This window comes from Ambystoma mexicanum, chromosome 4p, assembly GCF_040938575.1.
Source record: "Ambystoma mexicanum isolate Mex_15411 chromosome 4p, UKY_AmexF1_1, whole genome shotgun sequence".
Classification (NCBI taxonomy): domain Eukaryota; kingdom Metazoa; phylum Chordata; class Amphibia; order Caudata; family Ambystomatidae; genus Ambystoma; species Ambystoma mexicanum.
In genome coordinates, this window is record NC_090927.1 from 1111404571 (window position 1) to 1111418762 (window position 14192).

At 44.3% G+C, this 14192-nt stretch overlaps 1 protein-coding gene across 1 annotated transcript in view; it reads right to left on the reverse strand.

Moving 5' to 3' along the window:
• The window catches only part of SOS1 (SOS Ras/Rac guanine nucleotide exchange factor 1), a 2649334-nt gene that overhangs the window by 2004842 nt on the left and 630300 nt on the right, over positions 1-14192 (reverse strand). Inside the window, exon 6 of the mRNA XM_069606702.1 lies at positions 8802-8945. Within this exon, the coding sequence (XP_069462803.1) occupies positions 8802-8945 (144 nt within the window). The remainder of the gene's footprint in view (positions 1-8801; positions 8946-14192) is intronic.

Here is a 14192-nt window from a genome sequence, read left to right on the forward strand (position 1 = left end):
CTATGAGCTCCAGCAGTTTCTGAAATGACCTGACCATACCAGATGTTTGTTGTGAGCCAGAAAAAAATTTAAGGTTTTTGATTATCCACTCTTCTCTCCATGGGCGGCTAAGACGAATCCTAGAACATGTTCTTATTGAAGCCAATGAAAATCATGGCAAGGAAGACTTTTTGTTCAAATAAAGATCCAGGTCTAGCAGCAGCATGTATCATCGTGAAGGTAGAATCCAAGGTCAAACAGTCATTTAAATAACAGTATACCTAGTCCCTTTCAAAGGGGAAACCACTGCTATCATTTTGGTTAAAATTCTGGCGCTGAGGCCAAAGAAAAGCATGCTGCACTGAACAGGACATTTGCCAATAGAAAATGGTAGAAAGAACTGATGTTATTAAGCAACTGAAATTTGGATGGGGGTAACCTGCAGATCCACTGCATATATCCAATATTCCTGATTAACGGCAGACCAGATTTGTGCTAGTATAACCTGGAAACTTTTCTTGGGGGGTTGGGGAAGAGGACTAACGGTTGCGCCAAGAAAGGTAGATCGTGTGCACATGCAAGCCTCATTACGTTTGGGCACCGTGAAAAACTTTGATAAACCCAAGGATTACTTTGTCTGAGGGATCAGTAGGACTATGTCCATCTGCAATAGAACCGACCACTTGGAAAAGAAGCTCAATCAATTTAGTATAAACTACTTGAGAAGGTCCCGGAAATAAGCCTCTGCAGGCTGGGATTGAATTAGGATCGGATATTTTCAGAAAAACAGTCCGTGGAGGGTGCTTGAGGGTACTTCAGGGGAATTGTAGGCCTGGCTCAGGGGTCAAACAGCAGGAGCTGCCAGCAAGGGCCGTTAAGTAATGGATTCGCAAAATTCAGCAGCGACGACGATGGCAGCAAGAATAATGGGGATGGAAGAGATGTCTACAGCGGGACTGACCACTCCATGCTAGGTTGGACAGGATCGCTCCCTAAAGAGGAAGTAAAGAGGAGGCTAAGATCTGCTATCTGCCTTCTCCAGCACGCACGAGTAGGGCCTGAGAAATCAGTGCTGAATGTTGATTTTTCTAAAATGCCTGCTTGCTCCTCAAAAGGTGCTGTGTCGCCCATTTTGTGACGTGAGGCAGAGGGCATCCCAGACATTCGTGAAGGACGTTTAAACACTGAGGCATTGAACTCTTGAATGAAGTGAGTGGTCATTGGAACACATAGGCCTCCAACATCTTTTTTGAGACCGTTCCTTTTTCAGTTTATCAGATACCTGTGTACCAAAGATATTGACAGCCCCAAACCCCTGAAATCCTTGGAAGGACATTGCAGGCATCTTCTGGGCCTCAGGCCCCTTTCGAGGAACCTCATGGACACTCTTAGAATTAGCCTTTCATGCATGGAGCCTAGCCACCACCCACCCCCGGTATTATATTAGCATATTTGAGGGAGACCATAGCACTACGTCCGTCCTGTTTCAGATCTACATACAAGGAACGTCAGGGTTGCCGATGGTTTTAGCCATCAGAGAAATCCCTTGCTTTGACACCGGAACGGGCGACCCTTACAATTGGTCAAGGCACTGCAAGCCTGTGCCATAGGACTTTTAGGATGACACTTGGAACCATGTGCATGTAAAGAGATTGCCAGACCATGGTGCACTGAAAGAAATGTCACTTTCCTGGCAACATTTCTTGGTTTAAATGTATTCCAAAAGGATGAGGAAACATGCTGGAGAAACACTCCTCCCAGCCATCAACCCCTATTTTCAAAGTATGCATGGAAAATGTGTTGTAGCAGACACTAGTCATGGTCTTAAACATTGCAGAGAGTGACCGAGAATCCACTACAGAGAAGTACTGATACAAAATGGAACAGGTCTGAGTAGACCCGGTATAAGCAGAGGGACAAATGGATAATAAAAGCCCACGAGTCATAGAAAAATTAAAGCTTATGGCGGGGTGGGAAGGCATAAAAAGTTCAGCATTCAAGAAAGGTCCAACTTGCCATGTGCAAAAAGGATTGACAGAGGAAGCAAACTGTAGTGTCTGAAAGGACATTGAAGCGGCCATGTGCAAGTCCTGCTTTGCCACAAAAGTACATGAAGTACAAAAATGATTTGTGCTAGACAGATATTCCCCTGGTAAATTATCTTGTGGGATGAAATATCTCAAAAAGTAGGGTGCAAAGGGGACAGAATGTAGGAGCAGGTTTTCATTTAGTCATAAGAGCTGCAGCTTTTACAGACAAGTCCTTCACATTAGAACGTGGGAAAGAAGAAGCCCACTGGCAGTAAATCTTGTGGCAGGCCAAACAAACAAGTGACAAAAAAAGATATTTCAACACTTTTCTTGTACGGTTCAGTTAGTTATGAATAACTTTATGAAATAGACCCTGAATTATAAAGAGTAGGTTACTACTTCATACTCCCAGCCCGGCCCGACTCTTCAGGGGTACAGTGCCCAGCTCAATGCTCAGCAGCCCTCCATTAGGAAGAGCAGGCTTGGCAGCAATTCAGATTCCTTAGTAGCTTAACACTAGCTTGATCAGGCCTCCAAGCTTCTCTAGGCCTATGTTTCTGCAGCGCTCTTATACTGCCAAACTTTAACCAGAGCTCTCAGCTGCTTCAGCGTTCCTGAAGTCTTGCAATATTCCCAGGCCAGATTGCTTCCTCATTCATATTTGAAGGCCCCCCCAAGCCACCCTCCACCTTTATGCTCTGCCTTTAAATAGGTCTCCCTCTTCCTGGCCTGATCTACCAAGGCTTCTGATTTGATTGGGTTTGTTTGGGCATCGATGGAGCATCCAGAAAGGCTATGGTTTACAATGGTCTGATTTTCACCATTTGAGACCGGACCGTGGGGTCCTGAGGGTTCAAAAGCCTCTGTGGCCATCTTGATTTTGGCTGAAGCCCTGCCTTTCTTCAGGCACTTCACTCGTGAGCATGGTGTCCTTTTGGAGCTGCTATGTTCATGCCCTTGCAGCTTTGTTGGGTGTGGTGAACACTCATTGGAATCTCTACTGCAACATGATCCGACAGTGTGTCTGTGACACTAATAATCTTTTTGCTTAGAGTCCTGGTCTCTTCCTCCTTTTCCTGCAAAGTTCCATCCTGGGCCAGGGGACCATGTGGTTTTTTAGCAGGCAATATACATTTTCATCACTGTTTGGGGACATTGCCTCTGTAGGGTCAATACTGACCAAGGGGCATGCTTTGGGAAGGGTTGCCATGTACTGGACCCACTGGGCCTGACCAGGTGCTCCGCCGAGGGCCAACACTGCAATTGTCTTGATGGCATTGAATCCACATTCTGCTCTCTTCATACATAAGCCGGTGCAAACATATATCTGCCCAGTCAGAAGCTATCTGCTCATGGTCAATGATAGTGTGGGAATAAGGTGAGATCGGAGGGGACTCTGCAGCTTCTGCCCCATCTTGCGTCCAAGTAGTTCATGGCTCAGTTAAAAAGGCACTGGTAGACCAGCTTTGATGGGCCGAGGCCCCATCCAGATTCTGGAAAGGACAGACACAAACTACAGCAGCCCATTCAGTCTCTCAAGAGTTTATGCACTGTAGAAAAGTGGAAGAATGACTGAATGAGCTGATAAAGTGATGCAATTAATATAAAACATATACTGGAACTCCAAAACAATGACAAACTCCACATTCATAGATGATCTTAGAACAAAATACTCAAAAATAAACATGATCTTATGTGGTGATATTAATATACATCTGTTTGACAAATAGGGAGAAAAAACATCAATCCCAAAGATGGAGAAAAAGACTAAAACCTGGACAAAAGAAATGGACCTGCGAAATCTAACGTTGTTGAATGGAAGAATCAAGGCAGACCAACCCCTGCATCACATGTGGTCTAGAGGAGCCTCTACAGCCTACCTCGATTACATGTATGCCTCCAGTCAGATCATCGCAGCAGCTAAACGCCTATCAGTCATCCCGACGATCCAAAACGACCACCTAAGTAACACTGACTTGGTCCCTCAACTACCAACCCGTATCTAAAAGGGAACATCAGCAACGTTGAAATAAATTCGCATCTGCGAATACCGGACTCCCAAATACAGATGATGAAAGAAAAATTCCATCATTCCACCAAACCAGCAAAAAGCAAAATCAATTACGAGTGGCTTACCAAATCAACCAAAGAGCTCCCAAGAAGACCAATCTGGAACATACCCACTCTTACTGCGAGCTGATTGCCACCAAGAAAGAATGTCTACGCAAACACCTATTTGTCTCTTGTATAGCTGAAATAACCATCGCTTGTCAAAACATCCATGCCCTTAAACAAAACTATCGAAATTGGATGAAGTCCATCCTATTACAGAACGACGTGGAAAATATACTCAAAATTCTAGTTAATAAGAACACCAGAGCGCTTTGGAAACTACTCAAAAAGAACGACATAATCCAATCTCAACTGTGGACAGAGCTCCCGGAAAGAGCGTGGATACAACACTTCACCAAACTCTACAGTGACCTGATAAAGACCAAAGATACTTCCGTCACGACAAGACGCACGGCTGAACACATGGGACCGCACAGAAATTCTACAACACATCAAAAACCTAAATTCTTCGAGAGAGCCCAGGTTTAAGTAATTAAAACATCAAGCAGCAACCGGAAGACTGGAATGACCTACGTCTCGACCTTTTCAAACGAATCTCTGAACAGAAATACATCCCACGCACTTGGAAAACTGCCACCTTAATTCCAGTGTGCAAATCCAGGACTACTTAGAAACTAACAATTTACTAGGATCACGGCAATCTGGCTTCCGTCCCCTTCATGGCACTGAAACAGCCTTGATTGACCTCAAGACCCAAATTGACGAGTTGAAGGACAATGGTAAAACAGCGATGCTACTCCTCCTTGACCTATCTGCGGCCTTCGACTTGGTAGATCATGCAGTCTTATGCAATCACCTAAGCTCAGCCGCTCATTTCTCAAGTGATGCCATAACCTGGGTACAATCCTTCCTTGCAAACCGGACAATGAGAGTCTTCTCCCCCTCAGCAGCCGCTGATCCCATACAAGTTTCATGCGGTGTCCCCCAAGGATCATGTGTTTCTCCGACGATGTATAACATCTTTACTAAGCCCCTGTTTGATAAGCTGGACAGACTGGGTGTTGTCTACACTAATTACGCAGATGACACTCAGATTCTAATCCCCCTTTCGGGTAACTTCTTGGAAGACACGGACTTAGTAAATAAGATATATCTCCTCATTCAGGCTTGGATGGCATCCCATGGCCTCTGCCTGAACGACGACAAGACTGAGCTACTGATCATTGGCTCAGCGTTGGCTATCAAAAAACTTGACCCTAACTATGCCTCATTTAACATCGACAATAACGTCATCAAAGTGATGCCTGCAGTCAAAACCCTCGGGGTTTATCTTGACTCAACGCTCACCTTCAAAAAACAAACGAACTCTCTAGCATCCTCCACGGCATATACTTGCAAATTGATCCGAGCATGTAGACCTTTTCTAACTGAGACTAGCTGCATCACATTAGCCAATGCTCTCATCATATCTAAGCTGGATTACTGCAATGCCCTCTATGCAGGCTCTAACAAGTATATCCTTGACAAACTACAAACTCTCCAAAATAACGCTATCAGAGTAGCTTTAAATATTCCTAACAGAGCCCACATCTCCACCTTTAGGAAAAATATCCATTGGCTAAAAATCAAAGACAGGATCACCCTCAAAATACTCTCCCTCACATCCAAATGTCTTAACAACATTGCCCCCCCTTATCTGGCCAATAGAATCCACAGGAGAACCTCAAACCGTCCCACTAGACTGACCAACGCCTTCACCTTAGTGATGCCTAGATACAAAAAGAGTACAGCCGGCGGCTCTAGTTTCCCAATCATAGCTGCGCAAACTTGGAACAAACTCCCTTTGGATCTCAGAATGGACCAACCTTACTCTAGTTTCAGGCGAAAAGTCCTCACTTGGATCCATGCCAATGACACTTAGCTTGACCTTCCCCTCCCACATAGACACTAGACGTCTGCAACCAGCTGAATGACATCCGATCAACTAGACTGAACCGTAGTTCCGCATTTTTTCTTCTTTTCCTTCTGCTTTCCTTCTATACTTACCTTTGATCTAACGTGAACTGTATAAACGGCACTTTTCTTGATTTAACTGCGAACTGCATAAATTGTATTTCTCCTGTAACTAAGTTCTTAAGTAATCTTGTACTGTTTGCGCCCAGCTACCCCTTCGGGTTTGGTTCTGCGCTATACCAAATAAACAAACAAACAAAGGGGGACAAAAAAACGTGCCTGCCAATTACAGACCATTGGCTATGCTTGACCCCTTAGACAAGATATTTGCTTAGTTGCTGCTAAAAAGACTGAATGGGCAACTAAAAACAACATATATGACCCCCGACAGACTGGTTTAGTTAAGAATGCTGGAACAAACTTGATAACTCTCAACATACTGAAACACGAAAGAAATAGAACCGGAACCCATGTCCATGCCACCTTCATCGACCTGCAAATGGCCTTCGACAGTGTTAACAGAAATACACTCTGGAACAAGTTACATACCTGGGAATATCCACCAGATATCTTGGAGTCAATTAAGGCTCTATACAGTAACACATCTGTTAAAGTCCAACTAACATCTTCTGGTATCGTGTCAATCTCCATTCCAACAGCCAGGGGACTCAAACAACGGTGCCCCTTGGCAGCCACACTATTTAACATCCATCTTTTAGACATCATGGTTAGTCAATCCAATATTCCTGCATACCCACCAAAAATCAACGGAACACAGATACCATACATACTCTATGCCAATGACCTTGTCTTGCTTGACAAGACACTAATCGGCCTCCAAAGGCCGTTCTGCCCCCAGCTATCTTACGGACATATTCTGCAGAAGAACTTCCACCAGACCCACGAGATTCGCTAACATCAACTGCCTCACTATCCCCAGATTTAAGCTCTCAAAGGTTGGTGGCTGCAGCTTCCCTGTCAAAGCGGCCCAACTCTGGAACTCCTTGCCACCTGCAATCAGAGAAGATCAATCACGTAACTACATTGACTGGCTCAAGTCTACTGATCACTAGGCCTGCTCGCCCTACCTGCTACACCGACCAGCCAACAGCCTACTCACAGCCTGCAGGTTTTCACCTGCCCTTCAGTGTACTTACTGACTTATATGCGCTTACTGTACCTATATACGCTTTCTCTGTGTATTTATTGACTTACAATTGTTTCTGTACCTGTATTACTTTTATTCATCATATGTCACTTTTTGTAATCTAAGCTGTGTATATCCTTTGCAATTTCTGCGCCCTGATACTTCCGATTCTGGCACGCACAACAAATGAATAAACAAAGTTCAAGTGCTGGAAAAATACATTGAGGACAATGATCTGTCAATGAACGCCTCAAAAACATAAATAATGTCCCTGACCTCGAAGAAGAACAACAAGGCAAAAACCTACAATCTTATCTTAGCCGAGAAGCACCTTGAATCAGTCAAAAGCATAAAATATCTGGGAATCTACCTGAACCAATCACAAACTGAAGCACAATGGATGGACAATCTAAAAAACAAAAGTCGCTCACTTGCTCAACAAGGTCTAATAATCCATAAAAGGTATCGCCAATTCCCTCCAACCCCGATCCACACCTTCAGCAACCAAAAAGTGATCCCCATACTCACATGGAACTGAGAGCCTACTAAACATTACTCGACAGATATGGACGATCCTGGAGGGAATCTTTTGGCGAAAAGTGCTGTCCCTTCCAAAATCATACCCAATAACCAGAATTTGCTACGAACTAGCAATCCAGTCACTTGACTCTAAATGCGTGGAAGCATGTCTCTCTTTACAGAAAGACCATAATAGACGAAGACATCCCGGCTATCAGATGCCTTAAGAACGCCAATGCAAAATACATGACTCCCACTGTAGTCAGATGGAAAGAATTCTGTCACCAAATCCTTAAAAACTACGAGATAAGTACAGAAATGCTGATCAATAGACCTATGAAAGCAAAGAAATTGCTGCGAGAACTTGATTGGATTCACATAAGGAAAAAATAGATACAGACTGTCACTCTACACGATATACGAGTCAAGAGCCCTTAATGAACTTCCAAAATACCTATGTCCTTGTAAATGAATACGAGATTCATTCCTCCGCTTTCGTTTTAACATCTTACAAACCAGAGAATACTTGACAAACACTAGACAAATCCCCAAGGAGGAAACATCCTGCAGATTCTGCAAACAGACGTTTTCAATCGAATCTCTTCAACATCTTTTCATTGATTGTCCGTTCCTGTCCGAAATACGGGAAACTTTCGGCCAGATGCTTCCTCATCAACTAATCCATCACGACTCCGTGGAGGGAGGGGAGCAGATCATAAGCGGAAACTGCTTTCCCCTTATAATCCGGACAATGCAATTTTGGGAAAAAATAATGAAATCAGAGACCGACTGACTAGGCATTGCGAATCCTGGAATTGCGCTAGATTTTAATTTTCTATTTGTAATTTAAAACATGCAATGCAGCAACTAACAAAGATCAAATGAATTGTTAAAAGTTTGTGTACAAACTATAAAACAAGAAATAAAAAATAAAATATATATAAAATTACAGAGGAAACCGAATGACTGAGAACATTCAACATAACATTTCCCTTTACAAAGAAAACCATATTCAAAAACTTACAATTCATGAGTTTGGTATGTTAAGTGTACTGCAGAATTTAAATCATCCTTACTTTTTATGCATTAAAAATGCTTACCTCTGCTAGATCTTCAAAACAACTCCCTACTAAAGGATGGGGACTGCTTTCATCTGTCATTTCCACAGTGTCTTCAATATGGCCCAAAAGCTTCACACTTAGTTCATGAATATCTACTATGCGACTAAAAATTGTTTCTACAACCTGAAAACAAAAATGTGGGAACAGCAGTGATTTTTTTACCCAAAAATAAGTCCAAATAGAAGAAAACACAGCTATATGTTCCAATGTACATTTAATAACTATTGTCGGGGATTCTACATTTTAGATTAAACTCCTACACTAGTAAAACATTCATCATCAAATAAATGAGTAATTCAATCTCTGCAGGTGCAACACATCTGTTTTACTATATAGGTTTTCTTTGTAAGATCTAGTATACCAAGTCAATGTGACTCCAGTTACCTTATTTACCACAATATGAATGTACCTGCATTATCCCAGGTATACATAATCTAAAGGCGTAATGCTGTATTAAAGAACAACAAATTACTTACCCCTGGTAATGTTCCTTTGACTGGATGTTCCTCCCAAGTATTCCTCATCTTTGATATATTTGTAAGTCTGCTTGCAGCTTCGGAAACTTTTTTACCCATAGCTGTACTTCATAGAGGACTGCTGGTAACTCAATGATGGAAAAAGCGCTGAAGACTAACGGTGCGGTGTAAACTCTGTCAGATGAGGTATGGAACTTTCCTGAAGTTCCTCGAAATGAGCAAAACGGTCTGCGGTCCCAGTCCTTTAGTGAACTAATCGCCCTGGCCGTGTGTCAGTTTTTATTCCCTTCAGATGGTCATCAATCTTCTTTCCAAACAGCTCATGTCCGTCGAACGGCATATTTAATATCTGCGCCTGAACTTCTGGGAGAAAATTGGTTGCCTTCATCCAAGCCTGATGCCAGAGTATGGCCCTGTGGGACATCTGCATGAAGCCCACCTCAGCTGCATCGACTGCAGAATCTATTGCATGGTCTGACATAGTCTCTCCCTCTCTGCTAATGGACCATGCTTTGTCCTGCGGATCTTCAGGCAGTTAAGTCCAAGAATGTGCACATTTTATCCCGGAGCTATCCATCAGAGCAAAAGGTCATGGACAGGACATTGGTTGTTCTTATTGACAGTGATGCAGAGGCGGATACATTCTGCCCTACTGCCTCCAGTTTTCAGCACTCCTTGTCTGGAGGAGTGGTTAGTGGAGATGCTGGGTTAGCTAGCGTCTTCCACAGTTATAACCAAATCTGGTTTAGTATGCCCTCTATGGCAGTGCAATGATGTGTCTGGGGCTTTGGATTTCTTTTCTGGCCGAGCCATGGTAGCCAGTGTTGAGAATGGGTTCTTCAGAATAGCTTCACCTGTTTCCCATATGGTGTCTAAGATCAGTATAGTCTTGGTTGCCCGGCGTGTCTCGTCTCTGTGCTCAAACAGCGCCAATTGTCTCTTCCTAGTTGACACCTGTAGGTCGAACATGTGTGCGGCCTTGGTTATGATTGGGAAGAAAGAGGCAATATCATCGGGTGGTGAAGACCCTCCCGGGAGTCTGTTTGTTTTGTGATGACCATTCATCACCATCTTCTTGAGGTGAATCCTACAGGATTTCTCCCTCCTCTGGCTCTTCTGCTGGTTCCCCATCAACCGATAACTCCTGATATGGATATCCTAATGTGTCCTCCGATAGGACAGAGTCTTCTGTGTCGTCGAATATAGTGGAGCGTGCCCACGTTGATGCTGGGGTGAAAGGCTCATTTGCCTCCAACTACAGGTGTTGCCATGGATTTCTGGCTATCATCAGGAGTACTGGGCTCCCTGGCACGGTCAGCTAAACAAAGTCTTCACCCCTCTCGAACTCCGACAAAAGATTTTGCAGTGACCGCATGAGGGAAGATTGAACAAGGGTCACCCGCTTCATCTAAAGGTTCACAAGTTGGTTTGCCCAGGGGGGCTATCCTCCTTGGGTACTGCAATAATCAATCCAGGATGACCCTCCAGATGTAAAAACTCCTCTTGAAGGATATTTGGCAGCTCTGTAATTTCCTTGATGAGGGTGGGGTTGATGGGGCATGCTGTCTTTGCCCTGCCGTGGACAAGTGATGGTCCTTTGACTGTTTGCTCATCTATGAGACATTCTCGGTTTACTGTGCTTTCTCCATTGACGGTGGCTCACCTGCTGATGAGGACCTTCCAGTCGACAGCTTACTAGTCTTCATGGATCGCAAGACAGTAGACAATCAATGTTCGGGCTGCATCGACTCGTTTTTTGAATTAGGTTTGTGTCTATGCAATTCCCGCGGTGGACCGGTCCGTTGACTGTCTAAGCACAGATTTCAGGGTGAGGGGTGATGATTTAATGAGGACGCCGTACCAAACCCCTTTCCACTGTGGAAGCTTTTGTCTTTGTCTTCACAGGAGCATGCTTCTCAGGGGACCAGCACATGTATGCTGGGACTGTTCTGTCAGATTCCAAATCTGAGGAATAGCACTTATTATATTAAGTAAGGCAGAAGCCTTCTGCACCTGTCCTGTACAGTCTTCTGAGTAAAAGTCTGACATATGTCACATGCCTCTGTGTCTTGTGGGTGCAGGCAATAAATACATTCCTAATGAGGGTCACTCAGAAAAAACATTTTTATTTCCACACCATGCACAATCCATGAAGAGGAATGTCTACTTTTGAAGATTCTTCCTTGCTTACTTCAGCGATTGCCACAAGGAGCATAGAAAAGTTCTAAGAGTCAACCTTTTCCTGTTCCTGGTACTCTGCTAGCAGGGAAAAACCACAACAGGTGACAGAAGAAGTCTGTATCTACAAGAAACTATTTGAAAGATTTCCTACTATAATTGTTTTATGAAGAAAAAGCTCAGAGAGCTTAGGAGGATTCGCTAGTCACTAGACTGCGGTGAAGAATCTGAAAATGGCTGCCGGCATTGAGCTAAAGCACTACCCACCTCATTGATTAGGGAGCAAATAAAACAAAATGAGGTGGATAGACCACAACATTAAGCCTTTAAGTCTTAATTAGCAATGTAATTACTGTATTTCTGACATATATACACACACACCAGGTATTCCCAGTCCGACGACGGGGAATAATTCAAACCATGCTGAAGAAGTAAGCTTTACAATACCAGACTACCAACTGTGTATATATTAAAGTCACTCACTGTAGTTATTAGAGTACTCTTAGTCCATAGTCCCCTTTTCTCTATCCTTGGAGGCGTCCACCAACATGGGGACGGTACCAGAACCTTTGGCAGCAAAAAAATGTACTTCCCTTTAAATTTAGTATAGCGTGCGGCCTCGGGCGTGGGAAGCCCCCGCCGAGGCCCTGCCCTCCAGGGCCTCACCTCAGTCCCCTTTGAACACATCCGACACTTAGATACCTGGTTAGTCATATTACCTATAAGCCATTGGTATACTAGCGGGGGGAAGGTTAGAGGGACGTATGGAGGAAAGGGAACAATGGACTACAAGTACTCTAGTCACTACAGTGAGTAACTAATTACTCATACGTCCCATCCCCTTTCATTCATCCTTGTGGGCGATTCCACCAAACAAGAACATAGGGAGGAGCTGTGACAACCTGCCTCATCCCTATGATGAAGCGAAAAGGTTTTTCAGAACCGCCTGACCAAAGTCTGCATTGCGCCTGGAGCTGGTGTCCAGCGAATAGTGCTTCTTGTAGCGTTGTCATGCAGAATTTTTGTGGCTTAACATAGGTGTTTGCAGGGTGCAGGTCTAATACTGGGCGCATTGTTAGATATTTCTTTGGCACAAGGAAGTAGGTTGAACAGATATCCTCCTTTACCTGGTTCGATTTCGATGGCGTCCTTGATTAGAAGCATTGCAACCTCTCTTCTAGACGGATACGTTGCTCCTCTCTTGTGGTGGTCTTTTGATGCTGTGGTGGTTTGAGGGTTGCTGCAGTAACTCCACGCAATAACCGCCCGCCACGGTTGATAACACCCACTTGTCCTATGTGATCCTCCTCCCATGCGTGAGTGAAGTGTTATATACGCCCTGCTACCTGAGAGGCATGGGAGGGGACTTGAAGCAGGTGGTCATTGTTTCAGAGGTGTCGCTGCACCTCTGGAAGTGGAGGACCTCCCCCGGTCGTGGGATCTATGCGTGCCCCTTTGGAAGCCTTGAGAGGCTTGTCCTGGATTGGAACCCCAGGATGAGCCCTGATTTTGGCCATATCTGGAACCCCACTGCAAGTCTGTCCTCGAAAGCAACGAAAATTGTTTCAGCCTCTTTGGCCTTGTAGTTAATTAGTGAGCTGGCCTAATGATTTAAGAGCGTCATACTCTTCATTAGCAGATTGCAACGCATCCTCAACCACTTTACCGAATAGGAACCATGCAAAGGACCATGGGTACAGTGGACATCACACTAGGGATGGTATTACTGGCACGCCCTGTTGATGTCCCTTTTCGAGTTTCGAAAACAACTAATACTCTGCAGATTCCACTAGATGTCGGTCTATGCATAGCATGTGATCTAAGCAGTTGTTTTCGAATCTCGAAAAGGGACATCAACAGGGCGTGCCAGTAATACTAATCCTAGTGTGACGTCCACTGTACCCATGATCCTTCACTAGTCAAGGTCCCACAGATTGTTATTTTTCTGACAAGAGGTAGCATGAAGTGTAGCGTCAGTACAGTTCTATAAAAAGCAGATACGTATAAGCTCAAAAGCATTCATGCGCCTTCTCTCCAAGGGGAGGAAGGGTGGGCACATGTGAATCTAAGCAGACACAAGCATCAGAAATAAGATTACGGTGAGTAATGTATCCCTTCTGAGGCTTGTGGAATCTGCTTAGATCAAATGCTGTGCATAGATTAGCGATCAGTATTAGTAGAAGGTGTTGGGATGTGAGAAGGTTCATGGGCGCACAGATGTCTTAGAACCGCTTGTCCCACCCGTGTATCTGTATTGGAATGCATGTCAATGCAGTAATGCCGAGTAAAAGTGGGTACTGAGCGCCATGTAGCTGCTCTGCAAATGCTGCCTACAAGGACATTTGCAATGAAAGCCAGAGTGGCTCCTGTGCTCCTTGTGGCGTGAGCTCTGGGTGTAAAAGGCAGTGTCTTGTTTGACATGCAATAGCACAATTGCATACATCTGACTATCCACCTGAAGATGGCATTCTTTGAAATGTGGTATCCTTCTTTGCCTGGTGCTATGGAGACTAACAGTTGATCTGTTTTTCTTACCGGTCTGGTCTTGTCTACATAGTGGGGGACCTCCCTCCTCACATCTAGTGTGTGGAGTTTTACCTCAGCTGAGCTGGTGGGTTCCCGAAAGAAAGACTGAAGCTCAATAGACTGGTTTACGTGAAATATTGAGATGAACGTAGGGGAGAACCTAGGGTGAGTACGTAAAACCTGCTTGTCC